The sequence below is a fragment of the Limanda limanda genome, chromosome 5 (assembly GCF_963576545.1).
Source record: "Limanda limanda chromosome 5, fLimLim1.1, whole genome shotgun sequence".
Taxonomy (NCBI): domain Eukaryota; kingdom Metazoa; phylum Chordata; class Actinopteri; order Pleuronectiformes; family Pleuronectidae; genus Limanda; species Limanda limanda.
Genome location: NC_083640.1, coordinates 27783038 through 27799566, shown reverse-complemented (window position 1 = coordinate 27799566; position 16529 = coordinate 27783038). Strand labels below are relative to the sequence as shown.

Here is a 16529-nt window from a genome sequence, read left to right as displayed (position 1 = left end):
GGCTGCAGCAAACCACTTGATGCTCATTCCAGCATGAAAGAAGTTTTTTTCTCTCCACTGTCGACAAAGTGCTCACTCATTGTCGGAACTATTGGGGTTTTTATAATTTGTAAAGTGCTTTAAGATAATGTATTTATTGAGCGCTTTAAAAATAAAATTGTGTTCAATTTAAGTTTATTTACACAGTGATACCAAAGATATGTATTTGTGAACCAAATGATCACAATTGAGGCACTATTGGTTGAGCTGTTCTTCTTCTTCTTTTTCTTCGTCTTCTACTTCTTCTTCTTCCTTGTTCGGTTTACTACTGTATTACCTACTGTATTCAAGAAAGAAGGGCTGTGTTGAAGGAGTTGTCATGATATGGCCTATTCCTGCCAAGCTCCTGTTGTAGTGCTTTGTTCTCAGAGATGGTCGAAGCTCTTTCATTGTTGGAGTCATCATGCAGGACAACACTAGGTTTCCACAGTTGGCACATGTTCCTGCGTTTTCCACCTGCTGCTCTTGAGAGGCTGACATCTCTGCAGTACACTCGACTCCAGTCCCAGGCTATGTTGATGGAGGTATCTCGATACAACCAATTCTCGCCATTCTCTGGCGGGCGACGAGCATAGTCACTGGAAGTGGTTGTGTGCAAGGGGTTCTGGTGATTTTATCTCAGCAATGGCTGTACATCTTTCTTTCACTGTTGGAGTCATCATGGGTTTCCAGGGTTGACACATGTCCTTTTCAGAGGCTGACATCGCTACAGTTCCCAGGTTTTCCTTATATTTTCTAACTGATCTTTTATCTCACTGTTTTCATCAGCAGATATAGTTTCTTCTTCTTCTTATATGACATAGACTAAATTAAATTTATAAGTGATGTGTCCTTCAGGGTCGAGGCTTCAAAGCGTGTGTCTAGTAATCCAGGAAGATTTTTGTGCGTGTTGGAAGAAAAAATAAACCGCCTGAAACTAGTGATGGCGACATGACGCTTCTTGAAGCATTGAAGCTTTCCATCCAATTGGTTCCCTCATGTGCCGAAGCTTCATGGTGCTTCATTTGCTCTACTGCGCCATCAAGTGGACAATAAGTGTAAAGCAGGCAGAGTGATTATAAAGTCATCATGGCTTTGGTGTGTGAAGCTTTGAATTGAATAAATGAATGAATGACGTTTGTGATGCCAATTATATGAATTATGATCTTATTAATATGGTGTCTGTCTTTATGATTCAATGGGAGGGGGTCAAAAGGGAAAGTGGAAACAGATTGGGCAGAGGGTTGTGATGTGACTGTGCTTATGTTACCAGGGACAACACGTAAAATAGGGAGAATTTTTTTTTTGCAAACAGTCACGCAATAAAGTCCCAAGTCCACAAAATGTGAGGGGGGTCCATGTTTTTCGCTGCCCCTTATATTTAGAATCGCACGCATAACCCGCAACATGTCCTTACTCAGTCACGTGGTACGGCCGGCTGGCGAGCCTTTGAACGTCACCACATACGTCATCAATACAAGCCTCGATACGCACTTCACAAAAATCCTCCTGGATTATTTAACACACGCTTCGAAGCTTCGACCCGGAAGGACACATCACTACCTGAAACCCAGCACTGTGGACATTTTTTAATTTTTAAATAAAAATGAATAAAATGTTGTCCATATTTTACATGTTACATGATGTCCCTAAAGACAGACACCATATTAATGAATTCATAACTTATGTATTGGCATCACAAACAAACATCATTCATAAATGTATTTAATTAATTTATTAAATTCAAAGTCATCATGTCATTATTATCACTCTTACTATCATCATATTACTGGGCCCATGCAATTTAGGGTTATGGAAAGACATCAAAGACATTAAAGGCAATTATTAAAATCTAAAGAAACAGATTACAGGAAAAAAGAAAAAAGGGATTTCAGAAGGTTTAAAATACTCGGTGAGCCTGCTAATAAAACAAACTGAACAGCCAAGAAGAAGGATCCAAACAGAATATCATCCAAATCTTTCAAATATAACTCTCAAGCAGAAAATTTGTTTTATTCAGAAACAAGGAGCTGGAATTACTTTTTGGCAAGAAGAATAAGGTATTTAAAAAAAAGTGGATTTTAAACACCCAGAACTGGTAAAAAAAATAAAGCAGAGTCATAGGGGTCAAGGCAAAGATATCCAAAAATTGCTTAAACATGGATAATAGATATAGCCAATAAATATACAAAAATCTAAGACAATCACCATACTGCAATGAACTTCTATGGTCTTACTTGTGATCATTCCATTACGTCAAAATCATCCCCATATTAGTGAAGTGTGACCAGGGAGGTTTGACTCTATGCTGTCTTGCTGTTTTCCAGTGTTCGTGGCCGACCCAAGAAATAGTTCCAGAAACAAGTGAAAGAAACACAGTGAGTGAAGGATGGAGAGAAAGCAGAACAGCAGCCATGAGCACACGCTGCAGGAAGCTGCCATGTTAAAGACTATGATGTTGAAACAGAGCACGAAGAGCGGCCTGAACCTGTAAGTACCCCTTGTACGGGTGTTAGCTCATGTTTGCTAGAATCTTTGAACTTCATGTAAACAACTGTACTAGCCCATTAGCAAGATCAAAACACTGTTAGAGTTGTTGTGGCTCTCAAAAACATATATTTACATACCTGAGCAACTGCCAACTATTTAATACAAATTCTGATGTAGTTAAGAGTTGGCTTCATTTAACAGCCATTTCAAAGAGGCAGGGTTACTCCCTCCTCTACAGTTATCTGGATAACTGTGTTCAGCATTGACAACAGAGGGCCTCACATCTGAGCAACAACAGCAAATACCCTATTAAACAATGTAAACATTTAGTCTGTTTAAAAAAAAGATTATTTTCTATTGATTTTCTTGTCAATTAATCAAGTTACATAGTTGTACTGCAGTGTTAAAGGTGTTTCTCAGTAGAGGTGTCCTGATAAACCAGGAAACCTGCTGCACACAAAGTGGTGGTTGTCAGCAGTAAATCAGATCCACTGATTTTGCACAGTGACGTCAGTATGAAGCAACACTCTCACTGAACTTGAAATTTAAATGAGCGAAAACCTGTGCACTAGCTGAGCTACAGCTATGAATACGAATATGTTTGTTTACTCAGTTTTACAACAAACACTAACAGAGAGAGAGTAATGTAAATACAGTAAACATACAGAAAAACACTCTCTGAGGAAAAGGTCAATTATATGTGAGAATATAATTTCTGTGGGCTTATTCTTTTTAATGACCAATGGATCATCCAATGCTCAGGAACTGGTGTCACTCTTTTATGTTCCAGCTATGACCACATGACTCGGTTACTAATAAAGGTGATGGATGAGCAGCCACAGAATCCGGTGGACGTGATCGAGGATATTAGTCGTGACTTGAAGCGGGGTTTGTTTGAAGACAAGCAAAGCACCCTGCGAGACCTTCCACACACTACAGCTGCTGAGCTGCTGGCTGAACAGCAACTTCATCTTTTTCGTCAGCCAGAGGACAGTGAGCAGGAGGATGAGCTGGTATTTGCTACATACAACTAAATTGTCCATTTGTCTTAGCAGTATGATAGTGAAATGGAATTTAATTTAATTTGTAACTGTTTTTTAGACATCCAATGACACCATGTTACATACTTTCATTGGTGGCAGGTGGCAGAAACTTTCATTTTCACCTGAAAATGTATGAGAAGAATATTTTATTAATGTAACTATCTACACTACCGTTCAAAAGTTTGGGGTCACCCAGACAGTTTTGTGTTTTCCATGAAAACTCACACTTTTATTTATCAAATGAGTTGCAAAATGAATAGAAAATATAGTCAAGACATTGACAAGGTTATAAATTATTATTTGTATTTGAAATATTAATTTTGTTCTTCAAACTTTGCTTTCGTCAAAGAATGCTCCATTTGCAGCAATTACAGCATTGCAAACCTTTGGCATTCTAGCTGTTTATTTGTTGAGGTAATCTGTAGAAATTTCACCCCACTCTTCCTGAAGCACATCCTACAAGTTGGATTGGCTTGATGGGCATTTCTTGCGTACCATACGGTCAAGCTGCTCCCACCACAGCTCAATGGAGTTGAGATCTGGTGACTGCGCTGGCCACTCCATTACAGACAGCATACCAGCTGCCTGGTTCTTCCCTGAATAGTTCTTGCATAATTTGGAGGTGTGCTTTGGGTCATTGTCCTGTTGTAGGAGGAAATTGGCTCCAAACAAGCGCTGCCCACAGGGTATGGCATGGTGTTGCAAGATGGAGTGATAGCCTTCCTTATTTAAAATCCCCTTTACCTTGTACAAATCTCCCACTTTACCAGCACCAAAGCAGACCCAGACCATCACATTACCTCCACCATGCTTGACAGATGGCGTCAGGCATTCTTCCAGCATCTTTTCACCTGTTCTGCGTCTCACAAATGTTCTTCTGTGTGATCCAAACACCTCAAACTTTGATTCGTCTGTCCATAACACTTTTTTTCCAATTTTCCTCTGTCCAATGTCTGTGTTCTTTTGCCCATATCAATCTTTTCTTTTTATTGGCCAGTCTCAGATATGGCTTTTTCTTTGCCACTCTGGCTAGAAGGCTAGCATCCCGGAGTAACCTACACTTCTCTTTCTACTCTGGTTAGAGCCCGTTTGTGCTGTTCTCTGAAGGGAGTAGTACACACCGTTGTAGGAAATTTTCAGTTTCTATGCAATTTCTTGCATGGAATAGCCTTCATTTCTAAGAACAAGAATAGACTGGCGAGTTTCACATGAACGTTCTCTTTTTCTGGCCATTTTGAGAGTATAACTGAACCCACAAATGTGATGCTCCACTCAACTAGCTCAAAGGAAGGCCAGTTTTATAGCTTCTCTCACCAGCTAAACAGTTTTCAGCTGTGCTAACATAATTGCACAAGGGTTGTCAAGGGTTTTCTAATCATCCATTAGTCTTCTAAGGCGAAAAGCAAACACAATGTAACATTAGAACACTTCAGTGATAGTTGCTGGAAATGGGCCTCTATCCAGAACCAGACGTTTCCACCTAGAATAGTAATTTACCCCATTAACAATGTATAGAGTGTATTTCTGATTTATTTAATGTTATCTTCATTGAAAAAAACAGTGCTTTTCTTTGAAAAATAAGGAAATTTCTAAGTGACCCCAAACTTTTGAATGGTAGTGTATATGAAGCTAAATATTCATATTGTGACAGTGGTTATTTGTCTTCACCAGGAGGGTTACCCTCTTTCTAATTTGAGTGAGATCGGCTTCTACCTGGAGCAGGCTGGAGCTGGTCTGGACAGAGAGGAGGTGCAGATGATTTTTCTCGCGCTCAAGCAGCTTGTTGAGTCGCAGGAGCTCCTGCGGTGCAGGCTGTGGGGGAAGATTCTGGGATTAGAGAGCAACTATATTGTTGCTGAAACTGAGAGCAGAGAGGGGGAGGAAGAGGAAGAGCAGATCTCTGAGGAAAAGGAGAGAGAGGCAGAGACCGAGGAGCATGACGAGAATGAGGTAAGAAATTGGAACGTAGCCAATCAATGTCCCAGAAAATCCTCATTAATTCTCAGAGAGTATCTGCCTCAGGTGCAGAGAGGACAAGGACATTAATTATATATTTGTTCATATTTTAGTCAGTGGCCTTTCGGTTTTTTATCTAAATTACTATTGATTGCTAGAATGTCATTTTCCAATAAGAATCAGGTTTAAAGATAGGGGTTAACTTTCATAATTGTATCACACACAGTATAGGAATTTTGAGTTGTACTCATACAGAATGTTTTCTGTTTTGTATCTTTACACAGTTTTTCAAAAAAAACCTTTATTTTGAGGATAAAAAAATGATATAAATCTTTCTGGTCTTTGATGGTTATATTTTCAGATGGATCCTCTTCCTCAGTCGAAGTATAAACCCCCACCAGTGTTGCCGAAGGAGCCCGTGGGAACAGGCGCTAACAAGTTTGTTTACTATGTTTGTAAAGAGCCTGGTCTTCCTTGGGTAAAGCTGCCGTCAGTCAGTCCTATCCAGATTGTTGTTGCTCGCCAGATCCCTAAATTCTTCACTGGGAAGCTGGACTCACCAATTAACAGCTACCCACCTTTTCCTGGAAATGAAGCCAACTACCTGAGAGCACAGATTGCGCGGATCTCTGCTACCACACAGGTCAGCCCCCGGGGCTACTTCCAGACTATGGAGGAAGAAAGTGATGAGGAAGATGAGGAAACACGAGACAGATTTGAAGTGAATCCTGATTTTGAATATATTCCAGCTGCTAAGATGGCTCAGTCTCTGTCCAACTGGGTGCATCATGTTAAGCACATCCTGCCGCAGGTACTAGTCTGATCAAAGCAAGTTCTCTCAGCTGTTGTATGTGTATGCTTATTTAACATGTGAATGTGAACTGTTTCAGGGCCGTTGTACTTGGATGAACATGACCGTACAACCAGAGGACTCAATTGAGGAAGGAGAGGCTGAGGAGAAAGAAGAGGAGGCTGATGAACCTGAGCACGAAGATGGGCCCCTTCTGCTCACTTCCCTTTCTCAAGATGAGGGTCAGTCTTTGTCTTTGATCATTGTTCTGCCAAACTAGGAAGGGGTACGTTTTTTAAATACTTGAAAATACATTGCAAATCCCGAACCACACTCTGTGATAAGTGTCCTCTGACTGTCCAGCTGGTAGGACCCAGAGAGAGGGGTCAGGAGGGTATAAATTCTGATCTGATGATGACAATTTTTGAATTTAACAACAATCAAAGATAAGGTTGCTATGGTGCTTTCAGCTTCAAAATACAATTGTCACAACATTTTCAGCCTATTAACATTGAAAAAGTATAGTGTTACTGCCCAATCAAAATAAGTGCCTTTTCTTCCTCTAACAAACTTAACCATATACTGCATGCCGCTAACCTCTGCTCTATTCTTATCATGCAGCCAAGTAGAGCAGCTTGGCTATTTGAAACTGTTACATGATGTGAAAGGTGTTTAAACTGTAAAATATCAATGCACATCTTGGACAGTATATACAGCTGCAACATGAAACTTTTCCACTAGATGTCACAAAATTCTACACACTGAACCTTTAAATGAACTGGATGTATTCACGCTTACACTGTAACATTTACTGTTCTTCTCAACCAACCTCGGAAATGTTCTTGTCAGTAACATTATGCTCACTAGAACATGTATTTATGTTTTCGCATTTTTGCACTTCCCTTTCCCTCCCTCCAAAGTCAAAGATTTTTGTTTAGATGTCTTAAAAAAGGTCTGTGGTTAACACAAGCTCAAGACATGATCATGTTGTAATTCTACAACATAAAATACATCAGTAAAAACCTGATAACTTACTACCCTACTCATTGGGGGGCTACTTGTGAAGATTATCATGCTGTGCAAAAAATGTAAATATCATAAACTTGTGTTTTATCACAGAGCTTGTTTTCCACAATAATCCAAACACCTACTTTATCTTGTCTCAGAAATATTCAGCACCCCTCCCTGGAGTTCAAGATTGTCCTCCACTCGCATCCCTCAGTATGCAATCGCTGTGCCGCATTCTAACCTCTGGCCGGGGGCAATTGCATATGCTTGTGAAAAGTAAGTCAAAGGATCAGGATACTTCCTAAATCTGTTTTCTCTCAGTATACTGAAAGCAATATTGTAATTTACAAACAACCATCTGCTGTCTCTTAATTTAGGAAGTTTGACAACATCTATAATGGATGGGGCCTGAAGTATGTCGGGGAAGGGTACAGCCCACCTGTCCCACCACAACCACAGACAGAATATCCCAGCGGTCCAGAAATCACAGAGGCACTGGACCCAACACCGGAGGAGGAACTGGCACTGAAAGAAACTCTGGAAGAGGAGCAAGCTGCCCAGGAGGAGTTGGAGGACACAGATGGAGAGGATGAAGGGGATGACTGAGAAACAGTTACACATTTTTGAAAATCAAAATTTGACTTTTTAGGTTTTATTTATTAGGCAATGGCCAGTAAATCACTTTAGTTGGCTTGACTACTCATAGCTTTATGAAACAGTGTTTTACATGTGGGTCCTGTCATGACAAATGGAGTGTAACGTTTTTATTGTTTCTTTGTTTTTCAGTTTAGCCTTGTTTGAGTCTTTTCTAGATTCCGGTGTTTTCTGTTTTGGGAATTTTTTATTTTATTAAATGACCTTCACCTTAATTTAAGGAGACTTTTTTGTATATCTTACTTGATTCTGCATTTTGGATCCTCATGCACACCTTCATTCTGACAGATCAAACTGGTCCCTAGAATGCTCTAGCCTAAAACATACATGAGGTGACGTGCTGACACAAAATGATTTCAACAATGTTCGACTGATCTAAATGTGGTGGCATTATACCAAGAAACACTATGTTCCAACAAAGGCAGAAGAAGAAGTCTGCTGATTGAATTCAGCTGAAATGAGTTTCCAAACCTTAAAGAAAAAGGAAATGTATAATATGATTATAATATCACTTTCTTTCAGGGCCCAAGGGATTTGTTCTTGAACAGAATGTCTCTATTATTATATATATTAGATAGATGTGTAGCAAGAAGTTGTGCTTGTATATCAGAGAAGAACCTACCTCTGGAAAGTGGATAGCTTTAAAGGGAGTTTATATACATTCAAATTATAACTGAAAATAAGGTCCAGGCAACAAAATTGGGAGAAAATGTGGTGGGGACTAATATTCCACATTGAAGTAGGATTTTGTTAGGAAATGTTTAGCCCAATTAATATTATTAATTATTATTTTTCCAAATAAAATAAAAAAGCATCCAATCAATGGATTTACTAACATTACTATCAAGATGTAAGGCCAGTGCAGTGTATCTTGATTTTTGGTCTTTAGCAATGTGGATCCCCAAATAAGCACCGAGTGGGAACCAGTAGGAAACAGCTCTGGGTTCTTTGTTACAGTTCCGACATCCAGCTGTTCCCCTGCCCTGACATCGAGCACCCTGTGGGTGAAGAGGCAGCAAAGTCACCACCCCAACGTCTGCTTGGTATTATTATATCCTGTGATGTCAGCTCAGTGTTCATTGTCTCCACCATCACATTTTAACCCTCCATAGCACACAGGGAGTGCCGCCTTTATCCTTCCCACGGCACACAAAACACACGCAACATGGAGCAGTTTCACCTGGGCCGTGTCTGATCGTTTCCCCACAGCTGACCCCGGTGACTAATTTTGATAAATTATTTTTTTATGATGAGACCCACACACCACTCAGGTACAACACTTTAACTTCTTCCACTGCAGCAAAAATCACAGACAAACAATTGCAACACACAATGATACAAATAATAATAAAAAAACATCTTAGTATCTGCATATATATCATAAGCCATACAAGTAATTTGTTCATCATCAGATAAAATGTACTAACCATCTACACATGCACCATGAGTCTGAACAGATTTCAAACACCATTGTGAATTGTTCTTCTGGTTCAGGGATATTTTTGCTTTTGAGTTCTTCTCATATTAAGTTATATAAACAGCACAGCTTTTGACCATGTCGGCCTCTTTTAGTGAAGCTTTAATTCTGAACATACATCTTGTCTAAATATAATCAGTGCATCACAGATGTGCACCTTCTGATTATGGTGCTGTTATTTTGGGTCGCCCTCAACTGCTCGTTGTGAGTCATACATTTTCCATGGTGTTCATGTTGACAAACAGGAAGTGAGAACCGCTGCTGAAAGCCCCATTTGGGGCTGCGCTATGAGAAGGGGAAGTGTGAACAGCAGCAGCAGCAAAGTTTGCTAAGCTGTCAGAACGCAGACAGACTATTCAGATACAGATTCTTCTTCTAAGCAGGTAAGACTGTAACTTTATTTCTTCTCATTTATTTGTCACCCCTTAATGTTTGAATGACAACTTTTAGAACATCAGAAGTGTTATAAATACAATGCTTAATAGATAGTAGATTCTTCTTTTATTTAAATTTAATTTATATAAAATTAGTCGATGTTATATCTCATGAGATTACTTGTGAAAAAAGAATCTAGAAGAAGCTGAAAAGACAACAACTAATCCAACACAGCTGTCTTTGAATCCTAAATATCAATAGCAAGTATTAGAAAAATTATTTATGGTTGTGATTCTTCTTTAATAATCTCAAGACAAAAAGCTGATGTTTTTGGATGTAATTAACATCTTAATCCTTTGTGATTAGTTAGTTAGACATATTCATTCTATTTTTGAGGAAGTTCCAATAATTCCACAGAACACCACACCCCAGTGATGTCATCAGCAACATCCCAGCAACAGTTTGTTTAGGTTGTCGAACTTGTCGTCAATAAATGTAGAATGCATATGAAAGGTACTTTCTTCCTATAAACTGAGCGGAAACACAGGAAGTGAGATGTGTCAGCATCACTTGTACATACAGTGTGAACATGATGTTCGGTCAACACACACACACACACACACACACACACACACACACACACACACACACACACACACACACACACACACACACACACACACACAGCAGCTTTTGAGTGCGGATCAGTCAGTCAGTAGTTTTGGCTTTGTCTGTTTATGTTTTGTTTTACAGGTCTGGTCAGAGGGTGTCACATTATGGCTCAACGATGTCTCAAGTTTTTAAAATACACCATGTGTGTCGCCAACCTCCTTTGTTTTGTACGTATCTGCATCTCATTCACAGATGTTACATGTTGTTAGTTTTTTGTATCAACCAGGGGATTTTTTACGAGGACCAGGTGCTATGGGGAAACACTGTGGTATAGCTCAGCATGTAACATACAAATCAGAATCGAATAATATCTACATGTTTGTCAAATAAAACCTGCTTTATATGAGCCTGTGAAAACGAGTTATCAAAGTGGCAGAAGAGGCTAAATGAATAGATAAATGTTCAGATTGTGCCACTTCAAGTCACAGTGGTGCACACAGTTCAGAGCCTACTGACAAACGTCAGTGGTGGAGGAAGGATGTAGATTCTTTAGTTTAATAAAAGTATTATCAGTAACAAATGATTGGCATTATGAAGCGCAGGTGATGTTGTTATTGTTATATTATTGTCTATACATTGTATGATTAGATTTTTTAATGCATTCACTTGTAAGAAGCATATAATGTTGCAGCTGCTTGAGTTAAATTAGATACACTGCAATGGCAATTTTTTTTCATATTTTCTTCTTCTTCTAATTTATTAAATAAATGTAATGGAGTAAAAACTACAATATTTCTCGCTGTAATAAAATTAAGAAGAACTCCATGAGCAAGGCACTGAAGCCCTTGTTGTTCCAGTGGTGCTGCTAAATGAAGACACTGTAAGATGGATGTTTCTGTGACGATGTAATCAGGAACCTGTGGTGCACATTGTTCTGCTGTTAGTTGTGCGGCGTGGCGGTTCTGGGCTTTGGCGTGTACATGTTGATGATGGAGGACGGGCCGGCCGCACTCCTCCCCAGCCTGGCCAGTCTCAACATTGCCAACATGCTGGTGATCAGCGGCATTGTCATCACCTGCGTGTCCTTCCTGGGGTTCCTGGGTGCTCTGAAGGAGAACCGCTGTCTCCTCCTGATGGTGACAAACACACACACAGACACTCAAACTATACACCCCATGAGTAGTTCAAGTGTGTAGCACTTGTCCTGTTCAGTTATTAAAGCAGTGTTGTTGTTTCTACACATTTTATCTGACATAGCTACAGTTTGTGGTGTAGTAGTACTCACCTTGGTTTGAGTTCCTTTGTAGTTGGATCACACATAATCATACTTTAAGTACATAGTCCGTTTACACTTAACATCAACACTGTAGTGCCGGCTGTTAAAACTTGTGCAATGCTAGATGTATGTGTCATGTACTTTTCAAAGAAGTGTATTGGAAGTTTCTTCTTATAAACTATTGACCAATATTTCTAGTTTAGTCTAGAACCCTTGGTGTTATTAGCACCACACATGGTTAGGACACCTAACCATGTCCTCAATCCCAAGTTTGGTAAAACAATGTCCTTGCATTTATGAGTTTATTTGTACACACACCACACACACACACACACACACACACACACACACACACACACACACACACACACACACACACACACACACACACACACACACACACACACACACACACACACACACACACACACACACACACACTCTGAAACAAACCAATACAAACAATTGAAACACTCAAATGATAAACATCTACAAACAAACCTGAGGATATATATATATATATATATATATAGTCTCCAAATCTCACAAATATTTTGTATTGACTCTCAATCAACAAGATGATGGTCTATAGCTCAGCCAAAGAACCCAGCAACGATTGAAGTAACCAACCAAAACAAGATCGCACTATATGTGGTCGTGCAGGGCTGCATCAATTAGACCCAAGTTGCACTAAACTTGGGTAAATTATGTGAGAATGTCAAATTGACAAATAAAAATGCAATTACTTTGAAATATACTCTGTTGACAGTATTTCCTGCTGCTGTTCCTTCTGATGCTGGTGGAGCTGACCGCAGCATGTCTGCTACTCTGGTACGAGGACAAGGTAGGGTGCATCCGTCAGTTGTTTCACTGTAGGTTGTTCTTATTAAACCCCCTAACACTCTGCTTTGTTCCTCAAAATTACATATTCACAAGGTTTGTCACAGAAAAATCCCCTCAAGACTTTAAAATGTCTTAAATATAACTTCACATATTCCTTCCTCAATTCATAAGTGGAATTTATGAATATGCTAATATGGCCCGCCCCTGCTCCTAGTCTCCTAACCCACATAGTACCACCTGCAGTTGAGGAGCCTTTTCCAGCTACTGAGACCCGCCTACATGTTGACAGGATTGGTTTCTTAGGCCGGTGACATCACAAACCCTGGCTGTTTGAATCTGCTTTTTAAAGTCTGCCATTTATTTACGGCAGTGTCAGGGCCCGGTCACACGAACGCACATTTTTAAGCGGTGAACCTTTGCCTCCCGTTCACTTAGGAGGGGGCGAATAAAAAATTCAGTTTCTGTGGTGAAGTGAAGCTTCACACGGAGTTCAGCTTTGTTAACTTTCACCCAAGATTTTTGCTTTAAATTTGCATACGCGTGACCTTGCCCTCAAGCTGGAAATACTCAACCATGCTAATATGTCTTTTATCAGATAGAAGGTATAAGGTGGACATATTAACTTGTTTAAAAACTACATTTTAGCACAGTGGGAATTTAAAATCACGTTTGGACGAATGTATAACCTGCAGCTCTCACCTCACTTGTTAGCTCTCTAAAGTGATAACAGACGATCTCAACAAAGGTTTGGAAGAAGCCAAAGGAAGTTCTGGAAATCTAACACTGAGTGAGTGGGCTCTGGTTCAGAATTACGTGAGTGTGCCCGAGCAGACATAAGTCCACTCAGTTAACTATAACTATAGAGATCTCAGTCTGTTTTTGTTAAATATGTTTATTATTTTTCTGTGGATGATTTGTTTCAGTTTCAATGCTGTGGAGTCACAAATGTGACGGACTGGGGTGACAAGGTGCCGGTATCTTGCTGCCTGAGAGAATGCAGCATCCCTCAGCCTCCTTACAAGCAAAAGGTAGACACAGTAAAGAAGTAGGATTAAGACCCAAAGGTCAGAGGTCATATTATCTCCTTTGACACTGGGTTTAATCTTAAATGCATGCTCTCTGTTTGCAGGGCTGTTTGGAAACAATGCAGACCTTCTTTGAGGACAATTTCCTTACCACTGGAATTTCTGTCATCGTCCTCTGCCTTATTGAGGTAAGCTGATGGTGGACGTAATGGATGTATTTAAGATAAGACTTTATTAAGAATTATTAAATTATTGTGCCAGCTTGCTCCAAGATTACAGCAAAGAACAATATAAAGTTGAATACAATACAGAAAAAAAATAAAAAAGAATTAAGTCTAAAATACAAGTGAAGATTAAAGTAAAGTTAATATATAAATGTATTGTCAATGAAATAAAACTATGTGTAACGAATACTTTGCCACATTGGCGGTAAGTAGAAAGGAAAGATCAAGGAGTTAGTAATATGGCATACTGCAAATTATATTGAAGTTTAAATATTGCACTTTATATTGAAATGTAATGACATGAAATATTGCACGATATCGAGAATATTGCACATGATAATAAATTAATGTGACGATGGACCAAAACAGTTTTGTTACACAAATTGCATGTGAATGGGGTTATTTCACATGAGTGGTAATATTGCACTATTATGCATATTGTAAAAAAGTTTCCAATTATAATCCATGGTCCCAAGAGGAGGAGGCATTGTCCATTATACTGAATAGTTTCCTCAGCATCCTCCTCACTGTCACCTCCACCAGATACTCAAGTTCCTCTCCCAGGACAGAGCCAGCTCTCCATTATATTATATTACGCTTTTATACAAAGCAACTTACAATAAGTGCATTCAACCATGATGGTACAAACTCAGAACACAAGAAGAATCAAGAAAGTACAATTGTTTCTACCATTGTGCTTGTTGAGTCTGTTAGTGTCAGCTTCCTAACTATTAGGAAAGAGTTTTTCGTTAATTTCTCCATTCAACATCTAAGCACATGAATTTTGCTTTGAGTTTCTACAAAGGAACTTGTGGAGGAATGAGTAGTGTTATTAGCAGATCTATGTAAAATAGCTCTGATAAACCCATCTCACTTGGGACTGTGTATGACCATGGACATCCCACTGTGCAAAAATGAAGCCAAAATATCCCAGAGAATGGCACTTTAATGTTGTGCTGGTGACGCCATTTAGTTCCAGAGTCTGTGCAGTAGTGATCATGCAGCAGAGCTTGTGTTGTCAAAGTCTCGCCAATACTCGACCAGTCAATTCAATCTCAGCTGTCAATCATGATGTCTCACCATTATTTTAAAACTTAAAATGACAGATATCATGGACAAATTTATTTGACGTATACACAGATTTTTTTGTTTGGTCCATGTCCTAATTGGACACTAGAATAAAGGGTGGTTGATAAATACAGAACGGCTTTAATAATGCTATAATCATGTTTATTCTACTGCAGAACCAAACTTCAGGTAACAAGTTTATGTCATGTTCCGTATTTGTCTTTTCTTGTTTGTGACAGGTTTTGGGGATGTGTTTCGCCATGACGCTCTTCTGCCACATCAGTCGATCTGGACTGGGCTACAAGTTATAGATCAGTGGAAGGCAAACAGTGGCCTATGGACCAAATTAGGCACCCTCAGAAAAATATTTGGCTGGTCAAAGAGAGCTGAACCTTTTGCTTTATTATTCACAAATATACTATGGGTAAATGTAAATAACTGTTGATCAAATGTTGGCTCTTTTCCGTGGCGACAAAAACTGTATTTTTTTTAAACATAAAGGACAGAGGTCTCTATGCTGAGTTTGAAAAAATCATCAGTAACAATTTAAATCTCATTGTGCGTAAATCTCTTTTAAAAGTGTTATACAGCAACACAAACAGCACTCACTAGCTAAAATCTGGTTTAATAGAAAAAAATATTCTTAATACAACTGAAAAAAAATTAAACAGGACATGAGGCTGCATCTCCAGTGTAGCTGTCAAACATGGTTGTCCTGTGATAGAATACTGAAAGAAACTTACTCACAGTTACACCTGCTGAAGACATGGTTTAGACTATATTCCCTATTAAACAACAAATCTTGCACCTTTGTATTTCAGAGTAATATATTGTTCAGGTCTGCCCTTTAAAAACCGTTGTGTGTAGAGGGTTAGGTTTTTTATAGATCAGAAGCATGTTTGAATTTTTTTTACACAGCGGTGACCACTGCATTTCCATTTTTTACTTGACCAACTTTCTCATGTACCCGAAAGTAAAGCTATAAATATTTCATACGTGGTCCAGATCACTTGGTCTTTTGAGATAAGGCTGTGTTTAATGCTATTTGTGTCTGTGCAGTCAAACATATACACTTATATTTCATAAGGCATGATTGTTTTGAACATTACAAATCTACATCTCATTATTCCACAAACATTTCACTGATAAATTTGATCAAACCTATAAAATACCAATAAAATATAGTTTACAGTATTAAATGATACTGTAGCCTCCATTTTGAGGCATCTGAAGGTTCTCAGCATTTCCTGTTTAGCTCACGGTTCACTGATCTGTGGTGGAGCTGTATATTTAACCACTTCCTCTTTTGAGAGTCGAGAGTTCAATCAACACTTCTTTTCTGTCAGCCAGTTGTGTTATCTGTTTAGTTTCCCTTTGATAATAACATTTAGGACCCTTTTTTCTGTCAGCCAGTTGTGTTATCTGTTTAGTTTCCCTTTGATTATAACATTTAGGACCAAGCCGAAAAAGTTAAATACAAGCAGGTAACACAGAAGAGTTTATTTATTCAAAGAATAAATCCTGCATCAATATTTTAAGACAAAAAACTAAAAAAATACTAAGATTTCCTTTACACTTTAAAATAATTTTGTTCTTCTTGAAACATCACACAAAAAATATAAACAAGTACAATTTTTTTTAATAAAAAAATGTAACTGTACACAGCAGAA

General features: G+C 38.8%; 2 protein-coding genes across 2 annotated transcripts; both read left to right on the top strand.

Annotated features, from left to right (window-relative positions):
- The first annotated feature begins 2407 nt into the window (after window positions 1-2407).
- Window positions 2408-7911, top strand: LOC133002529 (radial spoke head protein 4 homolog A-like). Its single transcript, XM_061072374.1, has 7 exons — window positions 2408-2508; window positions 3299-3521; window positions 5223-5501; window positions 5869-6318; window positions 6398-6539; window positions 7464-7581; window positions 7683-7911. The coding sequence occupies exons 1-7, from the start codon at window positions 2408-2410 to the stop codon at window positions 7909-7911; spliced, it is 1542 nt and encodes a 513-aa protein (XP_060928357.1).
- Window positions 7912-9728: 1817 nt separating this feature from the next.
- On the top strand, window positions 9729-15852 carry LOC133002478 (tetraspanin-4-like). The gene is made up of 8 exons (XM_061072307.1): window positions 9729-9819; window positions 10565-10650; window positions 11368-11559; window positions 12469-12543; window positions 13254-13355; window positions 13466-13570; window positions 13672-13755; window positions 15099-15852. The coding sequence occupies exons 2-8, from the start codon at window positions 10588-10590 to the stop codon at window positions 15168-15170; spliced, it is 693 nt and encodes a 230-aa protein (XP_060928290.1). The 5' UTR covers window positions 9729-9819; window positions 10565-10587; the 3' UTR covers window positions 15171-15852.
- Window positions 15853-16529: the final 677 nt, after the last annotated feature.

Excerpts from the sequence above, each read along its gene's own strand:
- LOC133002529 (XM_061072374.1), top strand. The coding sequence starts at position 2,408 with ATGGAGAGAAAGCAGAACAGCAGCCATGAGCACACGCTGCAGGAAGCT. Across the intron at positions 2,509-3,298 it reads ACGAAGAGCGGCCTGAACCT|CTATGACCACATGACTCGGT; the intron begins GTAAGTACCCCT and ends TTTATGTTCCAG. Across the intron at positions 6,540-7,463 it reads TTCCCTTTCTCAAGATGAGG|AAATATTCAGCACCCCTCCC; the intron begins GTCAGTCTTTGT and ends ATCTTGTCTCAG.
- LOC133002478 (XM_061072307.1), top strand. The coding sequence starts at position 10,588 with ATGGCTCAACGATGTCTCAAGTTTTTAAAATACACCATGTGTGTCGCC. Across the intron at positions 11,560-12,468 it reads ACCGCTGTCTCCTCCTGATG|TATTTCCTGCTGCTGTTCCT; the intron begins GTGACAAACACA and ends CTCTGTTGACAG. Across the intron at positions 13,356-13,465 it reads GGGCTCTGGTTCAGAATTAC|TTTCAATGCTGTGGAGTCAC; the intron begins GTGAGTGTGCCC and ends GATTTGTTTCAG.